We start from the raw sequence: 23,346 nt of genomic DNA on the forward strand, positions 1-23,346 counted from the left end.
TGAGCATAAAGAATGACAGAAAAAAAACATTAGAAAACTTGGTTCAGGATTAAGAAACTCGAGGCAAAAATTTTAAAATTATAAGAAGTGTTACTTTAATATAATTGCTTTTAATATCATATCTAATGAAGGTGAGATGATTCAATGTTAAGTGGGAGCAAATAAGTTTCTGGGATTGAGTAACAAAAAGGAAAATGATCTTTCCTTTTTCCACAGCTTGAAGATGTCTGTGAGGAATATTTATGATTTCTGAGTGGATTCCAACCTACCTTTCATGGACCCGACCTCTTTCATCACCGAGAGTCACTGTCACTGTGCAATTTTTATTCAGGTCAAACTTTTCACTGTATAAGTGGTAGTCTGGTGTCACCCATCCAATCCAAGTATAGGAAGGGTCCTGGCCAGCAAATATACGCACAGAATAATAGCACTGCTGTAGAGAAAATATAGATGGTTAATTAAAAAAAGCCAAGCATTGCATTGTAATTCTAGAGAACTAATGTTGGTTGAAAATAGTAGCAATAAGATGGTAAAGCATTTGTGGCTTTCTCTGTAGATTTCTATGATGTGGTGATTTTTCCTCTTTTGCATGTTGGGCTACCAAGATGTTCTATGTGACTATATTTGAAATAAAGGTTCATCAGAGAGTGTATCTTCCAAATTAATGCCTTCCTGCTCAACCTTTAACAGCTGGCAAAAGTATCAGTATTCTCTTGTTTCCTATAAAATAATATAGATTGACTAAGATCAAGAACAGTCATTCAAAATAGTGTTGCATACATAGAAAAGCTTAGTTAAAAAGCACATTATTGTAGACTGTTAAAATAATTTTGACATTCACCATGTCTAAAAGGGTTTAATGACTGATAGAGTTTTCTTTGCTGTGCTAGGTTAACCATAAAGATACTGGAGAGGAAAATACAAATCTACTAGTTAAATATCAATATTTGCCTTCTATGTATTCTATCAGTAGTCGTTAGACTTTACTGATGCAAAAATTTTCTCTGTATGATGGATTCTTATCTAACTTTGAGATATCGATATTCCTATAATGAGGAGAGCTGAGTATTCAGTTCTGTCCAAAGAATTTTTTAAAACATTGATAAATACTTTTGATGGAGACCAAGAAGGATAATTTCCCTTTTTATAATATATAATTTATAATATAATTATTATAAATATGTAACACAATTATTTATTTTTATATATGCTGAAATTTTTTATATGCTGAAGGGACCTTTTTTTCATTGGACTGACTTCTTATTGCTTATCCCCACTTAAACTTTTTTTCTCATCTTACCTGATATGAGTTGGGGGAGAGTTGAGAGATACTATACATAAAATCACAAACAGAAGGGTTACATTAAATCACAATATAATGTGTGATTCAGTCAAAAATGTAGTATGGAGACTAAAGTGGAAAATGAGTGACAAGTAGACCATCACACCCAATTAAGAATTCCAGTAGGAAATTTTGTTTTGCTTTAAATACCTATTTTTTTTACAATGTCATCAGTCTCAGAAGGATTAATATGTTTATTATAAAGATACAGAGCAAATGACAAAATGGGTCTCTAGATAGATCTTTTGCAGTAAGGGGTATATTACCAAATATGATAAGGAATTAAATAATATAAATATTAACTGAGTAAATATACTTACTGTTGTTGTATGAGCAACTATTTCTTGCATCTGTTTCCTGGGAGAGGAAATAATCATGTTTTAATTATTCACCAGTTTAAAGAATCTAGTTGATCGACACCCAATTGACCTTTTAATACTCTGTTAAAGTTTAGAAAACTGGACAGTATTGCTGACAATATTAGGTAGTCCTTGGACTTTTTTTAGTCATTTATCAGCATAGGACTAGGCTGTGATCTTTAGGGCCCTTATACCCCAGGTGAGGCAGCAAAAGTAAGGCAGAAATCTAATTACAATGCCATGTCCTAACTAGAGAGAGACAGAAAAGGATACATTGCTCTAAACATGTTATTGTCCTCCCTCCTTCTCTGAACTACCTATAGCTTCATAATATATGTTTATAATGAGTTTTACAGGAAAAAATAAATCAGAGAGAGTTCTACTAGATAAATATATGTGTGGCTAATATTAAAATATATCAAACTCAAGATTATTTTAATATTGATGTTCTCTGTTCATGCATGTCTGTGCTAGGAAATGTTTCTTAATTTATCTAAAAATGTAGTCTTTGCTGCCCTCTGTGAATTCATACTATTACAAATGGGCAAAAGAGATGAGATAGTTACTTGATATTTTTCTGTAAATAAAAGAAATGTGATGTCTGAGGTCTAAGAAACCAGTGACATCAAGAATAAGTAGGTCTAATCACTAGATATCTTTATATAGTTTTTGACTGATGATTTTAATTAGAAATTGAAAAAAAGTTTCTGAAATTTTACAAATATATGTATGCATTTTACTTCTTTCCTTTTCCAAAATACACTCATGCATATAAATGTATTCATTTGCATGGACACACATTTTCCTTTTCATAGCTATTGGAGAGATGTGAAGGATACATTTTACCTTTTCTGAAAAATATCACTTTCCAAGCCAGTGCTGTGGTGAAAGGAGGAATAGCATTCTACAGGCATGCTCAGGCGACAATAGATCATGTCAGCACTGCTGTTCTGTGTGCCAAATGTCTTGTGGGTGACCTTGAGGCATGGTGGGGCATCAATTGTACCATCAATCCTTGTGACCTGAAAATAGAATCTTTACGATGGAGCAGTTGGTTGTCCTGGGCCTTATTTTTTGCCTCCATTACTCATTTTGAATTTTTCTTGTTTGCTTATAATTACTGATTCTCCAAATACAGTCACTAAAGTCATTGTGACTTTTTTTTATTTGATGAGTTTAAGTCTGATGCAATCAAAATTTATTTTCGGCAGTCAAATTGGTATGGGTAACATTATCACCAAACTAGAAGTATTCCAAATTATGGTAGTTAAAAGATTGAATGACATTGGCTTATTGAGTTGGAACAAGCAAGAGGAAAATTTTTACTTTCTATGACTCTTTCATTTGGCTTCCTTTAGAGATGAACAATTAGCTCTAGAATTCTTATGTACACAGTTACTTATGTGTATACCTCAAATGCATTTTCATATCTGTGCCACAATGTTAAAACTATGGATCAGTGGCTTACAAAAGGATAATGGAACATGGAACAAGCAAGGGAAAAATGCTAAACTTCATCCAAGGAAGGTAAGAGAATTAGGCTGTATTTAGTGAACCTTATTTTAATTAAAATCTTATTTTCACCTCCTTTATGCTAAAATAATGATCAGTGGAAGGCTCACTGAAGACAATGATACAGGATAAAGAGGTTAAAAACAGGTCAAGAAACAATGTGCTTTCAAAATTATAAAGAAAAAATGGCAGAATTTATAATGAGGAAGAAACTAGAATACAAATCAATATCACAACAGACCTGACTTGGTTCCCTTCATAACACAAAATTATGGCCAATTTGGGCTAGATGCATACAATTTAAAGGTAAAAACATGGTTTTTACCATGGGAAGCTGGATTAAATTTCTCTTGTTTTAATTTAAAAACAAACATTCACCGAATAGCTTACTCTGTGCAAGTACTATTTTCAGGACTAGGATGGGAGTTTTGCAATTTCTATGACTTCTATATTTCAAAATAAGGGGGACTGCTAGAACATATGTCATTTCCTAACCCATAGTTCTGGAAAGATATTATCACAGCATCATGATGTAGTAGAAATTAAGTTAGGGTTGAGAGATCAGGTTTTAAGTATATAAGGACTATAATCACAGAACTACAACACTCAATCCTGCTATTTTTGTGGGTGATCTCTTGATTACTGAATATTTCACCTTGATAGAATAGACTTAGAAGGGGCAGTTTCATAGATATGAGGAATCTGCTTACAAGAACAACTTGGGTTGTTGCCAACTAAAAACAATTACTGAGTAATTAATATAATATTATAGCCCCACATAGAATACATAGGAAATGATGAGGAAGGGCTATGGAAATATCACACTGCTTTATGCTAGAAGTTAGCTGATGACAGGGAACATTATTCAGGGTTTAGTGTTTTGGCACATCATGCCCCTCTAGGGTTTCCCTTCAATATGTAATCCTACCTCGATATGAGTGTGATCCTTTGGCACATTGACAAATGTAGGGAGACGTTTGCTGAACCACATAGCAACATCTCGGTTCATGTTGACAGCAAAAGGCTCAAAGCCCTCTTGGAGGCCACACATGGTATAATATTTGAAGGTACTGGCATCCATTCCAAGGTTCATGCGGCCAATCTGAGACAAACCCAGTGAGCAAATGGGGACAAAACCTATAGAACAACAGGAAGAAGACACACTTTAGACAGAACACCAACCCTTGAGAATGGTGGGAGAATCTAACTTTTCTTCACATTTTAACAACAATAGGACCAAGAAGGAAGCTAATGTTGTAGCAACTTTAACATGTTCTTCATGACAAAAGATAACAACAAACCAGTAGCTGAGTGCAAAGTGATTTTGGAAAAGTACTTTTCATTAAGTTGATTCTTAGTGATGAAAACAAAATAAAATAGAAAGATGAAACCAAATACAGAAGAAAAAGTAGACTTCTCTTGCTGTCTTAGGGGGAAAAGTTACATAAGAGCTCAAGTAAGGGAAGAAAATAAATTTTAAAAACCATGAGGTACTAAATTATAGATGACAAAAAATTTGGAGGAATAGACTTCTTTCTCCCTAAAGCACTGGTGACATACATGATGATATCACTAATCTACTTCTTTATGGCTGCATAGGAAAAATTAGTTAAGAGCAGGTATGGAAAAAAATCTTTGAAAAGTTTACCTATACTTTCTCATATTATTCTCACAATAACATTCCCCATTTTCCATATAAGATAACTGAGAATGAGAAAGGCTAAGTGATTTACCTAGTATTACAGGGCTCAAGTGAAATGCACTAGCTACTCTTTTATCTTGATCAATTTAAGTATGTTAGGCCCAGATGAACTACTAATCCACATACTTAAAGTTAGACGGTGTGATTGCTAAGTCATTGTCTGCAAGTTAATTTAGTATATGTTAAATCATGAAGGATATCAGATTAGAGAAGGGTAAACTTCTCCATTTAAAATGAAAGTGATATAAAGAACTAGGTCATATTTATACGAAACAAAGTTACTCCCCAGGTGACAAATGGCCAAGAGATATGAATAGGCAGTTTTCAGATGAAGAAATCAAAACTATTAATAATTATATGGGAAAATATCCTAAATCCCTCTTGATTAAAGAAATGAAAATCGAAACAACTCTGAGGTACCCCCTTACAACTATCAAATTGGCTAATATGACAGTAAAGGAAAATAATGAATATTGGAGGTGATGTGGCAAAATTGGGATACTAATGCATTGCTGGTGGAGTAGTGAATTGATCCAACCATTCAGGAAGGCAATTTGTAATTATGCCCAAAGGGCTTTCTTTAAAACAATGCATACCTTTTGCTAAAAGGAATAATAAAGTGGAGGAGTTCCATGGAGACTGGAACAACCTCCAGGAAGTGATGCAGAGCGAGAGGAGCAGAACCAGGAGAACATTGTACACAGAGACTAATACACTGTGGTATAATCGAACATAATGGACTTCTCCATTAGTGGCGGTGTAATGTCCCTGAACAATTTGCAGGGATCCAGGAGAAAAAAACACTATTCATAAGCAAAGGATAAACTATGGGAGTGGAAACACCGAGGAAAAGCAACTGCCTGAATACAGCGGTTGAGGGGACATGACAGAGGAGAGACTCTAAATGAACACTCTAATGCAAATATTATCAACAAAGCAATGGGTTCAAATCAAGAAAACATCTAATGCCCAGTGGATTTACGCGTCGGCTATGGGGGGTGGGGGGAGAGGAAAAGAAAATGATCTATGTCTTTAATGAATAATGCTTGGAAATGATCAAATAAAATATATTAAAAAAAAACAATGCATACCTTTTGATCCAGCAATACCATTACTAGGTCTGTATCCCAAAGAAATAAAAAAAAATTGGAAAAAGACCTGTGTGTACAAAAATTTTTATGGTTGTGATTTTTGTGGTGGCAAAAATTTGGAAACTGAGGGGATGTCCCACAATTGGAGAATGGCTGTACAAATTGTTGTATATGATGGTGATGGAATACTATTGTGCTATAATGAATGGCAAATCACTTGATTTCTATAAGAACTAGAAGGACCTACAGGAACTGATGGAGAGTGAAATAAGCAGAACCAAGAGAACATTATACACAGTAATTGAAACATTGTGGGACAATAAAATATAATAGACTTTGCTACTAACAGCAATATAATGATCAAGGACAATTCTATGGGACTTATGAAAAAAGAATGTTATCCAGATATAGAGAAAGAAGTATTTAGAAATGCACTATAAAATATATGCTTTATCACTAGTTTATTTGGGTATATGATTTGAGTTTTAGTTTTAGAAGATTACTCTCTTACAAAAATGAATAATATGGAAATGGATTTTGAGTGATAATACATGTATAACCCAGTAGATTGCTTGTCAACTCTGGGAGGGGGGAAAAGAATAGGAAAGGGAGACAACATGAATCATGTAACCTTGGAAAACTTATATCTAAATTTATTACTAGAATAAAATAAAGAAAAAAAATTAAAAAATAAAATGGAAGAGAACAGTGCTATCAAACTATAGTGCTTTGAGTTTGACTTTGATCTCTGGGGAAATATCTGAAATACTGTATTCAGTTCTGCATGTCACAGTTAAATAAGGATGTCATTAAACTGAAGAGTTTACTGAGGAGGGCAATCAAGATGATGCTACAGGATGACTAAGTATCAAGAGATTATTAAGGACTAATTTGGTCTGAGAAGGCTTAATTTCAATAGTATTTGAGTTGTACCTTCATGAATCCTTCCTTCTCTTTCCCTTCAAAACTTTATAGATGCTATATTTCCAGAAATCCTGAATGAAAACTACCTAGGTCTCTTATGACTAGAGGTCAACATAAAAAATAGATAGAATCTACTAGACACATTTAAAAAGAAAACAAAAGCTTTCAAGATTACCAAAGACAAAAATCTAAAGTTTCTAGAATAATAAAGTAATGTAATTAAGAATTCAAATACCATGAATGTATAGTTAAGATCCCAAAAGCCTTGGCAGCTAGCAGTACATAGGTCAGGAGAGCCTGAAATATGATATTCCAACACACATATGTTGTATAGCCAAGAATAACATAAACATAACGTGGTCCTATGGGGAAAAATACATTCAATCCAATGGAGCAGTGGTGTTAAACTAAAATAGAAAAAGATTTTTGCAAGTCCCATATTGACAACCACAAATTAATATCTATATTTTATTATATTTTTATTTATTTTGCCATTTCCAATTACACTGGCCCCAAGAGTTAGATACCTCTGCAGCAGAGTATTTGCAAACATCCTTAATGAAAACATTAGAGCTAAATGAAGTCTTTGAAAGAAAAAACACAAAAATTCAAGAAAAACCCAGGAAAGTAAATACATTGGAGCAATTGGAAAAACATTTGCATTCTAATAAGGGAATAAAGATGTGACCCCTCAGAAATTAATGTCTTCAATAATCATAGCTTTAGTTAAATGAGACAAAATGAAGGCTTGGGAATGGTTTTATTTTACTTTGATTATCTTAAGTGGAGAAAGAAAAGCTAGAGCAATTGATGGTGAACTTATGGCACAGGTGCCAAAGTTGGCATGCAGACCACTCTCTATGGGCACTAGGCTGCCCTCCCCACTCCCTACTCTCCCTGCTCCCCACACCCCAGGCATTTTATTACTAGAAAGTAAGAGGTACTTGGGAAGAACTGCTCCTACAGGGGAGCCCTCCCCTATTCTACACTTGCTGAGGGCATTCCTTACTTCACCCAACCCTCTGCCCAGCAGTCCAATGGGAGAGCTTTCTCCCTCCCTTGTGTGGGGTAAGGGGGTGGGAAGGTCATACTGGCTGCTAGGTGGTGGGATAGGGCATAACACTCTGTCACTAAAAGGATCACTGTCACTGAGCTAGAGAAAAATGAAAAAAAAATAGGGAAGAAAGATAGTAGAACTTTTTTCACAAAATTTAAATATAATAAAAATATAGAAATGCAAAGGAAAAGTAGGGGAAATGGGTGTCATAAAAACTCAATTTCAGAGACTTCTGGGTAAACATGGTGGCAATGTAGATGTTGGACTCCTCCTTTCCTCATTGCCCATTGATACACACACACACACACACACACACACACACACACACACACACACACACACACACACACATATATATATATATATATATATATATATACACACACACACTACCTCAAAAGGCCAAAAAAGCCAAATTCATATGAATGAAGGGACTCCACAGTAGGGAGCAGCATTGAAGGGACATGGGATTTGGGCATATCCACATCATAAGGGAGTGAAATAGCTTCCACCAAAATGCTAGCTGATCAACCCTCCCCCACCCCACCCCCCACATGGAGCCAGTGCACTAGAGTCTGAGCCAGTGCTCTAGAATCAGTGAGTGAGGGAGGGAAAAACTAAGGGGGTAGTGGGGCAGGGAGTAAAAAAAGGGAGGGGAAAGAGGGGGGAGGGAACTTAACAGACCCTAAAAAATAAGAAGGGAACAAAAAGGAAGGGAGTGAAAAGAGATGTATAATAAGGGTGGAGTTTAGGGGGATTGATTAAAAGAAAACCATTGGCTTAAAAGGATATAGCAAAAGAAGAAAGGACTGTTAAATTTAAATTGTGGTTGGGACTCTGAAATATATTTAATTAGGTCGTTGCCAGGGATTTAATTTCTAAATCCCAAAATGAATCACTAAAGTAAATGGAATTTAGAGTAGTTTATTTATAATATTTACAATAGAAAGAAGATATTAAGGAATGAGAGAGTGAGAGAGAAAAAAAAAACTCTGGCTTCTTCTGATACCAGTTAGAATCACTAAGCTCCAGCCAGGGGAAGAGAGTCTCAAGAAGATGGGCCTTAACTGGAGGTTTCACGCCTCCAGAAAGGTAGTGTCACTAAGTCAGCTTTTCACTCACCAATGATGACAGTCTAAAAGAAGTCTGGGTGTCTGCCTTCCAGTCACTCTTTAAGGGTCTGTCTTCCAGTCACTCCTCTGAGTCAGTGCCCGAATCTCCAAATGACTGTCTGAATGTCTGAATCTGAATGAATGATCCAAATTGGAATATTCCAAATAGATCTGAATCCCAAATCTGAATGATCCAAATCCTCCTTCTATCTTTTGGTCCTCTTTTTAAAGATCTTTTTCTCTTGGGTCACCTCCCCTAAATTTCATGTCTGCCAATCACAGCAGATGCTTTTCTCCAGGATCGCCCATTCTATAGTTCTCACCTACTTTGGTTAGATTTTCTCCAGGTCTGTCCATTCTTTTCTTCTCATGTTCTTTGGTTAGATTTTCGCCAGGACTGTCCACTCTTTAGTTCTCACCTTCTCTGGTTAGATTATATCTTTTTGGGTTATTTAACACCTCTTTTGTTAAGTTCTCCTTTTGTAGTTACTTAATACCTTTTTGTGATTAATTCACCTTTTGTAGTTACTTAACATTTTGTAGTTAAAATCTAAAAATAGATTGTAGCTTACAATTCTAGTTTCACTATAAAGGAAGAACTAAGTACCTTCATTGTTACAATCAGGAGATTACAATTTTATCTTCACAATAAAGAAAGAGCTAAATATCTTCATTGTTACAATCAGGAGATAGCTAAATCCAATCTTCACAGAGCAAAACTAGAAGAGGATATCAAAATGTTGGGGGATAAACAAGTGACAATTTTGAACATGAATGGGATGAACTCACCCATAGTATAGCAGTAGTCTCTCGGTAACTGAGGATGACGATTGTCTTTGTGCACTTTCATCTGTGATGTACATGAGTGTGCACAAAAACACTTGTGCGTGAAGGAGATTTAAGTGGAAAAGTCGATGCACAGAGACAGTACCACTCTCTCAGCATTGGAATCCTGGGTCCATTGGCACAAAAAATCATTACACTTGGAGACTTCCTCAGCAGCATTGTGTGCATTGTGCATTGGCTGTGTTGTCTTTTATGCTCCATCATGCCCTAAGCACTCCACAGTGCTTTGCTGCGTTGCCCTCTTAGCCATTGAAAGAGGTTGTAAAGGGTGACCAGAGTAAGAAGACTGTCTTATAAAGGTTCACCCAGGGAACACATGGGAATGAATCAAGGAATGAGTGTTATATAATTGCAAATGAGTTGAGGATAAATGAAAATGGGAGTAATGAAAATAATATAGGTGGTAATACAAATGAATTAATTTATAAAAATATAAATTGCCTAATTAATAGAAGAAGAAATAGAATACTTAAATAACCTCATATCAGAAAAAGAAATTGAACAGGCCATCAAAGAACTCCCTAAGAAAAAAACCCTAGGGCCCAATGTATTCACAAGTGAATTCTAACAAACATTCAAAGAACAACTAATCCCAATAGTATAAAAATATTTGACATAATAAGCAAAGAAGGAATTCTACCAAATTACTTTTATGACACAAATATGGTACTGATTCCAAAGCCAGGCAGGTCAAAAACAGAGAAAGAAAACTACAAACCAATCCTTAATGAACATAGATGCAAAAGACTCCGGCAAGTGATTGCGAGGGTTATTCATTATGATAAGGTGGAATTTATACCAGGAATGCAAAAATGGTTCAATGTTAGGAAAACCATCCACATAATTGACCATATCAACAAGCAAACCAACAAAAATCACATGATTATCTCAATAGATGCAGGAAAAAGCCTTTGACAAAATACAATACTCATTCCTATTGAAAACACTAGAAAGTATAGGAAAAGAAAGGCCTTTCCTAAAAATAATAACTAGTATATACCTAAAACCATCAGCAAACATCATCTGCAATGGGGATAAACTAGAAGCATTCCTAATAAGATCAAGAGTGAAACAAGGATGTCCATTACCACCCCTATTATTTAACATTGTACTAGAAACACTAACAGTAGCAATTAGAGAAAAAAAAAAGAAATTTAAGGTATTGTAATAGGCAATGAGGAGACCAAGCTATCACTCTTAGTAGATGATACAATGGTCTACTTAAAGAATCCTAGAAAATCAACTCAAAAGCTAGTGGAAATAACAATTTTAGCAAAGTTGCAGGATACAAAATAAACCCACATAAATCATCAGCATTTCTATATATTTCCTATACATCTCAGCAACAAGAATTAGAAAGAGAAATTGCATTTAAAATCACCCTAGACAATATAAAATACTTAGGAATCTATCTGCCAAGAGAAACACAGGAACTGTTTGTACACAAATACAAAACACTATTCACACAATTAAAACTAGTTCTAAATAACTGGAAAAACATTAATTGCTCATGGGTAGGATGACCTAACATAATAAAAATGATAATCCTACCTAAACGAATTTACTTATTTAGTGTCATATCCATTGAATTACCAAGAAATTTTTTTTACTGAATTAGAAAAACCCAGAACAAAGTTCATTAGAAAGAACAAAAGATCAAGGATATATAGGGAAATAATGAAAAAAATGTGAAGTAAGGTTGCCTAGCAGTATCACATCTCAAACTATACTATAAAGCAATGCTCATCAAAACAATATGGTACTGGCTAAAAGACAGAAATGAAGATCACTGGAATTGACTTGGGGTAAATGACCTCAGCAAGGAGTCTATAATAAACCCAAAGATGCTAGCTTTTGGGACAAAAATCCAGGGTATATAATGAATGGAGGGATAGAAAGAGAAAGGAAAAAAAAGAAGAAAAACAAGAGAAAGAAAGGAAAAGAAGAGCAGAAGGAAGAAAGAAAAAAGGAAAAAAGACGGAAAAAAGGGGGAAAACCTTTAATTGGTATCTGATATCAGACCCAATTATAGATTTTTTTTCTCTAACCATAAGGAGGAAGACCAAAAGAAACCTCAGACACAGGTAACTAAGAGAATTGGCCAGAGAACCAGAATAGTAGTACTAGAGGTTCTAAAGATTTTGATTTCTTGAAGACAAATATTCCTTTTGGAATTATAGCATCTTTAGAAGAACAGATTAAGAGGCTCTTAAAAATCAGAAAAATGCTCCATCCAACTCTAAATAATATCTACTCATAATTTCATTTCATCTAGTATTATATAGGGAGAGATAAGGGGACATACCATTCTCAATTTCGTAATCAGCAAAAGCAAGTTCTGAACCTTTGTTGGTAATAAGTAGCTCCCCATTCAGAGTGAAGATCATTGAAGCATCATCCAAGTTAATCATACAGCCAACCACATCTCCTGATTGCCAGTTACGCCCAAAATATCCACTCCCCTGATGCCAGCGTTGGCCCTAGGGGAAAAAACAAATAGATAAAAGAAAAATGGGTTTTCCAACATTATAGCTATAGCTGGTGAGATGTCAGAGTAGTAATAATTCTTGATTAACAGTGATACATGCTTTCTAGTGGATACTCAGTTTTCTACAAAGAAGAAACTTAGGGAGTAATAAGCTAGATGATATCCAATAAGTATAATGACATTTGGTCAAGGAAGTAGACCCAGTTTCCCTGAGTCTCAATTTGCTATAATAATAATAATAATATTTCACTCTTCTCTAAGGATATTTATGATGCTTATGTAATATGTATCTTCACTAAGGCTAGGTCTAAGATAGAGGAGAAGGCAAAACAATAGTGTAAAAAATGAAGTTACAATCAATATGGGACTCTGTCATAAACTTAAAGCATACAACAATGGAGTCATACTCTCTTTGGTCTCTAGTGCAATTGTGTGTCTTTAAAACACAAAGATCTAGTCCTTATACCGAAGATGACCAAATCATTTAAGTTTTTATGAAGTAGTTATATATTTCTGAGGAAGAACATCTACAACCAAGAACTATGCATTGTCACTTACCTTGCTGCCTTCAAATACAAAAGCTTGATTATCTGCCCCTAGTTCAATATCTGGTCGACAGCCTGGCCTGGCCCAGCCAACACGCATATCTCCTCCTGTCACCACCTCAAATTCAAAATACCACTTTCCAGATTTCACTGCATAAGACTGTTCCACTCGGAAAAATCGGATCTTGTCCACACTAACTTTTTCCATAGTTTGGTCAGCTATGGTAAATGAAGGGGAGAAACAGAGCAAGGCACAAAGGCCCTTAGTCATTAGGTGGCATTCCTTCAAATATAATAAACTGTTGGTCACACAAACAGAGAGAAGCTCTCCCACCTCTCCAAACAATTCAAAATTAATTTATCTAAAATATCCTGGGATAATTGGGATGACTATAACATAATGATACTCATCAGCATTGCTATAGATTTAAAAATATTCCTAGATTTCATTTGTGCATTAGAGAATTTAGTCATCAAGTAAGCTGAAGTTAAAATGAAGGAAGTCTAAGAAAAATAAAGTTGTTAGACTTAAACTAAATTTTTTCTAAATCCTCAATTTCTCCCAACACGGTGTCTAGCATATAGTAAGCACATCATAAATGCTTTTTCATTCATTTCATTTAAGGATCCAGTCAAAAGAGAATCCATTATAACATTAAAGCAATTGTCAAAGAATAATTTATTTCACATATTCTTTCCAGTTGTTTTGATACAATAAAATTTTTCTATAGTAATACATTTAGCTACTATAAATCTATTCTTGTTCTTTATTATTTTTTAAAATATTAACTCAATAATTTTTTGCTAAATTTATACTACCTTCCAAGAACTGAACTGGGCATTAGGCATATCAGGACAGAAATGAAATTGCCTCTCTTGTGAAGGAACTTACATTCTATTGTAGGTCTCTAACATATACACACACATATACAGGTATACATATATGCATATGTACACACATACAAATACATGTACACATAGAGATGGCAGTTAGGTGGAGCAGTGGCTAGAGTCCCCTTCTATCTAGTGTGAGGATGACCTGAGTTAAAATATGACCTTGGACACAAGATGTGTGACCCTTAGCAAGTCACTTAACCCTCTTTGCTTTGGTTCTTCATCTGTAAAATGAACTGGAGAAGGAAATGGCAAATTATTCTGGTATCTTTGGCAAGAAAACCCCAGTGGAGTCATGAAGAATTAGACATGACTGAAATGACAGAACAACAATACATATATGTTTGTATATGTATAAATGCAAGGCATTCTGATATTAACTAATATATTAGGTCTATTAATTTGCATTTTTTCCTTTTAAAATGGATCTTATTATATTGAGGCTAGGAGGAATACATTGGTTTCGATACCTAATTCTTGGTCTGAAGGCTCAACATTATACCCATAACCAATAAATGTTCGAACTGCTTCACGGAGACTATCTCTGTTTGACTTCTTTGTACGTTCATCTAGTAATGCATATGGCACCAACCGAGGATTCCTTTTGTTCTTCAGATCCTGAATTATGCCATGAGGGAAGAAATATGGAAAAATTTATAGTTAACTTTTACATATAGAAAGTCATCTGCATACATATATATACACCATTCTAGCCACAAGTCTGGCCTTCCAGAAGGTTCATGTAAAGTTGTCAGTTTTCAAATGGCTGTCAGTAGAACTTCTTGGGTTTTCAAAGATAGTATTTATTTGAACATTTTCTTCAGGCTAACATTTACTGATGTGCAAAAATTTGCATTAAAACGTTTTATTCACTTGATTTGGGCAAAAAAATGAAGTGGCACAAAACTATTTGTATCATTTTATGCCCAAAGTAGGTGAATGCAGTTTCAAATAACTTTTTAAAATAAAAATTCATTCCCTGCCTTAAATTATTGTGAGAGCCTGCTTGCATACATCTCCTTAACACATACTCCATTTAACAGAGAGATATACCAGGAAAGTGGCCACAAAGGCAACATTTTGGTGTAGTGAGTACATATGCCTTTACTAGATCCTCTTTTAAATCTGTAGAAGAGATGAACCATGAAGGTGGTGATAAATACAATGCACTGTCAAAAAACCACTATAGAATGACATGTGCTCTATTATGTTTTGAATCAACATAGTGCCCATGGTTGTATTCCTTTTCCTGATCCTTCACAGGATGTTATGAACATGGGAAAGAATTTGAATATATATTTGAACATATATATGATTAAAGTTTCCCAACTACCAATTTCTCACCTGTTGGATGCCATAGGTCCATCCTTGCTTTATTCTATCTTTTGCCCAAACATTATGTGCATTCTCTGCAAGTTTATCAACTAAAATTTCTTGAGGAGGTAACAGCTTCACATCAGACAGATCCAAAGGGGAAGGCTTGTAGCCATTTGACATCATGTAGCTACAGGTCAAAATAAATGAAAAAAAAAAACAGAAGAATTATGAATATTTTGAATGGAGATACATGACTTTCCATATTCAATCTAGGCCAATTAGCTAATTATTAGAGGAGTGTGCTAATAAGCCCAAGTTCAAAGGTTCCATTTCTCTGAAGAATAAGTGGATTTGCTATATACAACAACTAGAAGTTCAAGCTTTAATGATGGAAGGCTATTGATGTTAGTTGTACATACCATGGGTATTACTATTCAAACATTTTTATACCATGTCAAAAAATCACAAAATTCAGGAAAATTGAAAAATTGTCAAGGGACTAATTGGGTCCTTATAAAGCATAATATAAATATAAATAAGTACAAAATATTTATATGATTTCACTCAGTTACCTTATTACTCCAACAACCAAAATTAATAGAGTCAAAGAATTTTAGAACTGAAAGATTAAAGATTATTATTTTAACTTCTTAGAGATGAAGAAACTGAGGTGAAGTTCAAATCAATAAAAAAATCAAGTGCTTTTATGAACAAGGCACTAGACTAGATTCTGGGAGTATAAAGATGAACAAAAAAAGATAGATCAAAGAAGAGCCTCAGAAGGGTAAGAATTCAGTTCTCCTCACACCTTGTCCAATGCTTTTTTTACATGCCAACTTTTGGATATGAAGCTGGAGGCAGGAATTGTGGCCAATCCTGTGTTATGAAGAATGCGACACCAGAAAGAACAGGTATCAGTCTTTGGGTACTAAAAATTAGGACCTGAGTGAAGCTTCAATTCCAGTCCTTCATTCCTAATACCAATTCCAATCTACCACAAAATTATGGTCATCAGAAAGTTCTGATAGGTCTGAAGTTCTATGGCTTGAAAGTATAAGAAGAATTTCATAAAATTTTGCACATGAATGAAGTTACTTATGCTCCCAGCCTATAGTTAAAGATGATGCTCATGTATGTATTTTATATGTGTTTAAGTATTTAGGAATGTGAATATGTGTGAGTGTAGGAGGTGAATGGTGAATACATAAATTCAGTGGACCAAATTAAACATTGGCAAACTTAAACATAAGCAGAAAATATTTGTGAAGTTAGATTATTGCCTGGAAAATTGATTATTTAATGTGGCTAGCAACCATTTTCAAGGCACCATTGCTAGATAGAATTATTATAAGTCAAGCCAAAACAAATATCCTTATTTGGAGAGTTGTTCTTACTGGTTAAAAGTGACTCAGTGGATGCAGAGCCAGGTCTAAAGATGGGGAAGCCTGGCTTCAAACCTGGCTTTAGACACTTTCTAATTATGTGATCTTGGGCAAGTCATTTAACCTCTTTTGCCTAGTCCTTACTAATCTCCTGCCTTAGAACCAATACACAGTATTGATTCTAAGATGAAAGGTAAGAGTTTTTAAAAAAGTCAAGGACAATGGAAAACATGTTGATGTGAGGGAAAAGCAGCAAGGAAGGAAAGTCTTAGAGCACTTTTTAGAAAATAATTTATTTAGAATTATAAAGAAATTCATTGCTGTCAACCCAAGAAGTTACTGGATTTCCTGATGTAGCTGATATCTATCTGTATTACCAGGTTCTCTAATATGTGTTTCCCATATACAAGTTACAACCAAAGTATCAAGGTATTTAAAAATCACCTACTTTTTGGGAAGTTTTGCTTTCTTCAGATCTTCCTCAGCAGCCAAATTAATATGAACAATATGACATCCAAGGGCTAGAAGGGTTCTGTGACATTTAAAAAAACACATACAATGGATAGAAGTGAATAAGGGAAAAGATGATAATATCCTGGTTTCAATACTACCTTAATATCTGACTCAGTTTATTTTGATGGATTGCATGCTGGTGTAATTTTACTGAGTATTTTATCCGTATCTCTCTTTCTCAGTGATTTCATCAACTGCCACATATTCAAATATGCAGATGATCTCCAAATATGCACATATATGTATACAAATATACATAATTATTGTCCCTAACTTATCAATGGGCTATGCTATAAATGTCCATGTATGTAGCATATATATGGTGTGTATATATTGTAAGGAGGATATTAGAAAATAAGTATTGTTTTATTAGTTTAGAGATAAGAAGTAAAGTGACTGGCTTGAATTTGAAGCATATCTGAGAGAGCATGTTAATTTCAGATGTGACAGTTATAACCATTTTTCTATGTCAATTACTCTCTCTGGCAGTTGGGAGACGGTCTCTGGCAGTTGTCAGAGACACACACTCAGAGACTCCCTTTTAGGGCTGGAGGAGGTAACATCTTTGCCTCTCTGTCTGAGGGAAAGACCTGAAGAAGCTTAGTGTTTTCCTTTTCCAACTTGGGAAACATTACTGAATATCTATTGTGATTTTTAATAGATTGTTTAACACTGAGAAGACCAAAGAAAAATCTGGTTTTTGGTTGGAATTCTGAGTCTGTTAAGACTCAGAGTCCTAACTTGATTCTTGTTGAGATTCAACTAACTAGCCTTTGCTATTTCATAATTTGAATATGAAGTTAAGATTTATGAGGATAATAGCAGTAGTTTTTCTTTATATAGTATAAATTTGGGTTAGTCAGATCAGGGAGGATTAGTGAAGCCTGTGAAACACAGGAAAAGCGGTTCTTTGAGGAACCTGGGTGTTTATTTGGGTGGATTTAGAATCCTTTAGAATTAGAAATCTTTATCCTTGTATATTTCAATTAATACTTTATTTTTTATAATAAGAGTCTCTTTACCATCCTTGCACCTGGCCCTGAAGGGAACTTCACATTTGAGCTTCACTTCAACACTGAGGATACTTTTGATTACTTTTATCAAAAATATCCAAAAGTATTCGAACAGTTTGAATCTGATTGGTGAGTTAAAACAGTTTTGAAAAGTTTTGAACCTATATTGGAACAGTTTTTCCATCTAAATATTTTATTTTTATAATTCGCTAATTTATTTTTATAATATGTATGTATAGATGAATAACCCAGATATATGTGAGTACAGGTATACTATCCACATGAAATATATATATATATATATGTATATACATATATATACACCTCTCCATATTTATACTATATATACACTATATGTCTCCCTTGACTCACATATGTATACCATACATCTATACTATAAACTCACCCACAAAATTTCTCTCTTTAGCTAGAGCTCTATATCTTCAACTATTACATTCACCATTTATATATCCTGTAGGTATCTCAAACTCAACATTGCCCCAAATGAAATCATTAGTTGTCCTCTATCCTTCTCAACACAAAGTCCAAAAACCTGAAATACTCCTAATTTCTTTTTTTTTTCTATCAAAGATGCTGACTTCCTTCCAATTACCCAACTCTATAATCTCAGAGACATCTTCAGTCTTCATTTTTCTCATGCCCAATATCTAAGTCAGATGGCAAGTCTATTTTCACATTTTCCTTTATATTTGTCCTATTTTCTCTTCTCAAATATTCAATATCCTAGGTTCAGGTCCTCCTCATTTTTTCCCATGTTATTAAAAAGAGCTTTCTAATTGGTTTTTCTGTTCCTAGACTCTTCCTTACCTAAAACACTCTCCAAACAGACTCCGAATTGGTATTTCTAAACTCTATGTTTGAGCATGTCAGTACAAGAAGCTTTAATTTTTCCTTTTGCGTCTAGTATAAAATTCAAACTTTTTTTGGGCAAGCCCTTCAGAACATGGCTCCAACTTATATTTAGGATGTTTTCACATTACTTTTTTCACATAGTATGCACTTAATAAATGCATGTTGACTATTAACTAATGCATTCTATAGTTTAGCCAAACTAGCCTACTTTCCGTTCACTGCCAAAGACATTTCATCTCTTGCTTCTTTGTTTTTTTCACAACCTATCCTCCATTCCTGGACTGCTCTCCTCTTTTACCTTCAACTTTTAAAGCTTCTAGCTTCCTTTCAAATATCAATTCAAGTGCTACCTCCTTTGCCAGTCATTTTCTGATTATCATTCATTAGTTCTATCTTTCACATTTCTCAAAAAGTCGCTTTGGTTTCATATGTTTTCCACCCCCAACCACCAGAAAATTGTAACCTCCTTGAAGGCAGAAATGATTTAATTTTTGTCACTGATTACTCAACATCTAGCATAATACTTTGTAAATATAGGCATTTAACTAATGCTTTTAGCTAACTAATACATTGAGAGTATGAGTATACTCAACATTAAAGAAAACTATGTTAAGAGTTCCAAGTATCAATAGTCCTAGGTAATAATGTTCCTCTAAGAAAATACTTTATAAAAGTTTCAAATTAATTTTAGCATCATCTCCCACTTCTCTAAATCCACAACTAAAATAGATGCATTTGCTTCTCACTTTATTCTAACCCCTTAGGTGGTAATCAAAGAACTGTCCTTGGTCTTCTTCCCTTTTCTCACTAAATATTTTTGGCTTTCTTCTTGGCCACAATTACCAGCTTTGAACAAATGACTTCCAGATTTTTAAAAATTCAGTCCTAGTCTTTGTTCTGAGCATCACATTGGTCTCTCCAACTACATGTTGTATTGGTACCTCAACATGTCGCAAATTATGTTCATTAATCTTATTAAACACACTTCTAATATCACTATTTCTTTCTCTGATGCCACCATTGACTCATTTTCCCATTACACTAGGAATATCTTTAACTCTTCTCTTTTCTTTGTCTTTAATAGATCACCTTTCCAGCCTTATCTCATATTTTTCCCTTCTAAGTGAACTGTAAGTTAGCTTTACAGGTCAACCCTATGGCTCCTTTACCTACAAGCAAATTACAGACAAGTGTAAATCAAGACAATACATAATGCTGAACTAGAAGAATAGGAGCAGAATTAAGTACAAAAGGAGTCAGGGAAGATGCCAAAGTGAAGTAGGACTTGAGCTGGGCTGTGAAAGGTCCCTGATCTCAAGTTCACTGTCTAAAAGGATAGACAACACATAACCATGCACAAACAATATATACAGGGTAAATTGGAGATAATCAACAGAGGGGTAATAATCAAAAGAGGTATACAAAGAGCTACAATAAGTTGGAATGTGGTAAATACATTGGAAAAGTCAAATGGAGTAAAAAAGAGACAGAAGAAGGATAGCTCTCTTCTAAGTGACGAAGGGAATAAGAGAAAGTTTCAGAAGGAAGTGGCATGTCTGGAATCTAGAGAATTTTTAAGAGATGGAATTAATGGGTATTTGAAGAGAGGAGAAATTTCAGATATAGGTAATGGAAAATACATAGTGATAGGAGTAGGTGGGTGAAATAAGTATGGTGAGTACAGTTTCTTTGGAACCCCAGATGAAAGGCATCAGCGTGAAATAAGGCTGAAAAGCTACAAAAAATTTTATTGTCAGATGCCCTACTTGCTAATATAAGGAGTTTCTTATTTTATTCTGTTGTTAATGGGGAACCACTGAAAATCTCTGAGTAAAGGACTCATTAGAAACATTTGGTAGTGATATGAAAGAAACTAGCAAGAAGATGACTAGAATGATAAGACCACCTAGCTGGGAGACTATATAGTCTAAAGTGAAAAGTTATAGAAATCTGAGTTAGAGTAATGATGTAAAGATGAGGAAAGAGGGGATGGATGTGACATATAGAATGAAAAGGACTTTGCTCTCTGGAACTAAAGAAACTATTATTTAAAAGTGCCTAAAAATAATGTTTTATGTTATAAATTGCCATATTTAGGCCTCTTTCCCAATTATTTAATACATGTTTTCTTTGAATGGTACATACCTATAATACTTGAGCATATGCCATTAAATCAATCATATTTGTGAAATATTAATTAAATTAGTTTAATGTTTACTTTAAAGTTTCCGTTGACATTTGCAGGTTATAATTCTTCTCAGTTTCAGGTAGCTTTGAGAACTCCACAAGACAGGGGTGTTGCCTTTTGTTGTCATCTCGAATCTATTTGACACAATTAAAATTTTTTTAAAAATTGAGTTAAAAGTCAATTACACCTTGGAAAAAGTTTTAAAAAGATTAAGGGTTAGAGATATATCATAGATCCTGAGGGAGGATATTTGGTGATAGATAAAGGATACTCTCTCTAGTCATCTTTGACTCTTTCCTGTCCCTCACCACATAGATCAAAGCAATTGTCATGTTCTATTGATTTTGCTTTATGTAGCATCTCTCTCAGCTGTCCTCTTCTATCAATTCACTTTTTCAACATGCTAATTCAAGCTCATCACCTCTTATCTAATCAGATAGTCTCATTTGTCTCTGAATTCATCCTTTATATAACTGCCAAATGAATCATCCCAAGACAAAAAAATTGACTCTAGTTAAAAGAATCTTTATTAACTTTCTATTATCTCTTGCATAAAATACAAACTCTTTGATCTGCATTTAAGGTTCTTCACAATCTAGGTGAAACTTACTTTCCAACTTATTTCACATCACTTTTCTTCAGATACACTATGTTCCAACAAAAATGGAGTACCCTAAACTTTACATGTTAGCTTCCACTCTGAAATATTTTCTAGTTTTCATTCAATGTACTCTTAATGTCTCAAATCAGATGCTACCTTTTCTGTGAAGTGATCCCTAATTCCTTCATTTAAAAGTGGTTTCTTTGTCAAATTTTGCTTTAATAATTGACTGAATTTCTCTGGAGGTAGGGAAAAGGAAAGACCTTTTATTCACTTCTATCATATTCCCCTTAGAATATAAATTCCTTAAAGGAGGGAACTTGTGGCATTTTATATGTTTGAACCAACAATGCTTTTCACAAATAGTGAATATACTTTGAAATAGTGAAAATACTTTGGTACTATGGATTAAGCTGAAAATGTTCATACTAAAATTGCTTGTTTGGAATTTGGAATGTATTTTATTTTACCATAGCTCCCAGGCCAGCTAAATAAATCTTACTTTGAAGGGGACACATGGCATTGATGGTGGTCCAAATAGGTTTGGAGTTAAGGTGAACTAGGTTCAAATCCATTTTCTAAGTCTTATTGACCAAGAACAAGTCACTGAACTTTCCTCAGCCTCAGTTTTCTCATCTGTACAGTTGGGGAAAAACCTTACATTATATAACTCATTGTATTGTGGTGAAGATCAAATGAGTTCATGTACATAAATTGTTTTGTAAACCTTAAAATGAATTTACATATCTATTATTATTTTTATTTGCCTGCAATATATCAAAGAAGTATTACAAAAATTTTTATTTTGCTGCTGCACTGTAACATGGTCACAATATTCTCAGGGTCTTTCCAGGGAAACACATGTTCTAAAAGGTCATATAAAACTAGAAACATTCTGAGTATAGATGTGATGATAGATTTTTGTTATCCAAAGGCAAGCCTAGCAAAGTATGAGAAGGCTCATCACAAACAAAAATATAGCCTCAGGCTGAATTTTTTTTGTTTGTTTATTTTTTGGGTCACAAGCATTCCTGAGGATCAAATACTAAGATACAGAGGGGAGAGTGGAGGCAAGATGGCTAAGTAGAGGTATGGACTCACTTGAGCTCTTCCAAAATCCCTTCTAAACAGTGTTAACACCTCAAAACAAATTCTGAAGCAGCAGAACCAACAAAAGGATGGAATGAAACAATTTTCAATTCCAAGACAACTTAGAAATTATACGGGAAATATCTGTTTCACTGGGGTAAGAATGGAGTGCAGTCTAGCTTAGGTCATGCCCTGGCAAGCCAGTAGCAGGCCTTGGGGATGACTAACTTGGGGGAAGCTTCATCAACACTTGGTCCACAGATGTTAAGGGGATGTGACAGTTAGTCAGAAGGAGGTTATAGGGGGCCCTTTGCTGACACTGAGAACAGTATTCTGTTGCATTGTCCCTAAGTGATTCCAACTCTCAGCCCCAGAGTAAGGAGGAGCAGGAACCATGGATACTAAAATACTATTTATGAGAAAACAGTACTACAGAACTAATTCCTCTATAGGCAATATTTCTATAGGAAAATGCATTGATTTACCTCAGAGATAATT

The 23,346-nt window shown here is 34.4% G+C and overlaps 1 protein-coding gene across 3 annotated transcripts in view; it reads right to left on the bottom strand.

The window, feature by feature from the left end:
- Positions 1–23,346, bottom strand: part of RYR3 (ryanodine receptor 3) — a 793,997-nt gene that overhangs the window by 301,419 nt on the left and 469,232 nt on the right. For all 3 annotated transcript variants that reach the window (XM_056810219.1, XM_056810218.1, XM_056810220.1), the window contains 10 exons: positions 21,189–21,292; positions 17,020–17,103; positions 15,217–15,376; positions 14,343–14,490; positions 12,992–13,197; positions 12,251–12,425; positions 4,142–4,350; positions 2,548–2,723; positions 1,663–1,699; positions 270–433 (listed from right to left, as the gene is read on the bottom strand). In XM_056810219.1, coding sequence (XP_056666197.1) covers positions 270–433; positions 1,663–1,699; positions 2,548–2,723; positions 4,142–4,350; positions 12,251–12,425; positions 12,992–13,197; positions 14,343–14,490; positions 15,217–15,376; positions 17,020–17,103; positions 21,189–21,292 — 1,463 coding nt within the window. The remainder of the gene's footprint in view (positions 1–269; positions 434–1,662; positions 1,700–2,547; positions 2,724–4,141; positions 4,351–12,250; positions 12,426–12,991; positions 13,198–14,342; positions 14,491–15,216; positions 15,377–17,019; positions 17,104–21,188; positions 21,293–23,346) is intronic.

The sequence above is a fragment of the Monodelphis domestica genome, chromosome 1 (genome assembly GCF_027887165.1).
Source record: "Monodelphis domestica isolate mMonDom1 chromosome 1, mMonDom1.pri, whole genome shotgun sequence".
In the NCBI taxonomy this organism is placed as follows: Eukaryota; Metazoa; Chordata; class Mammalia; order Didelphimorphia; family Didelphidae; genus Monodelphis; species Monodelphis domestica.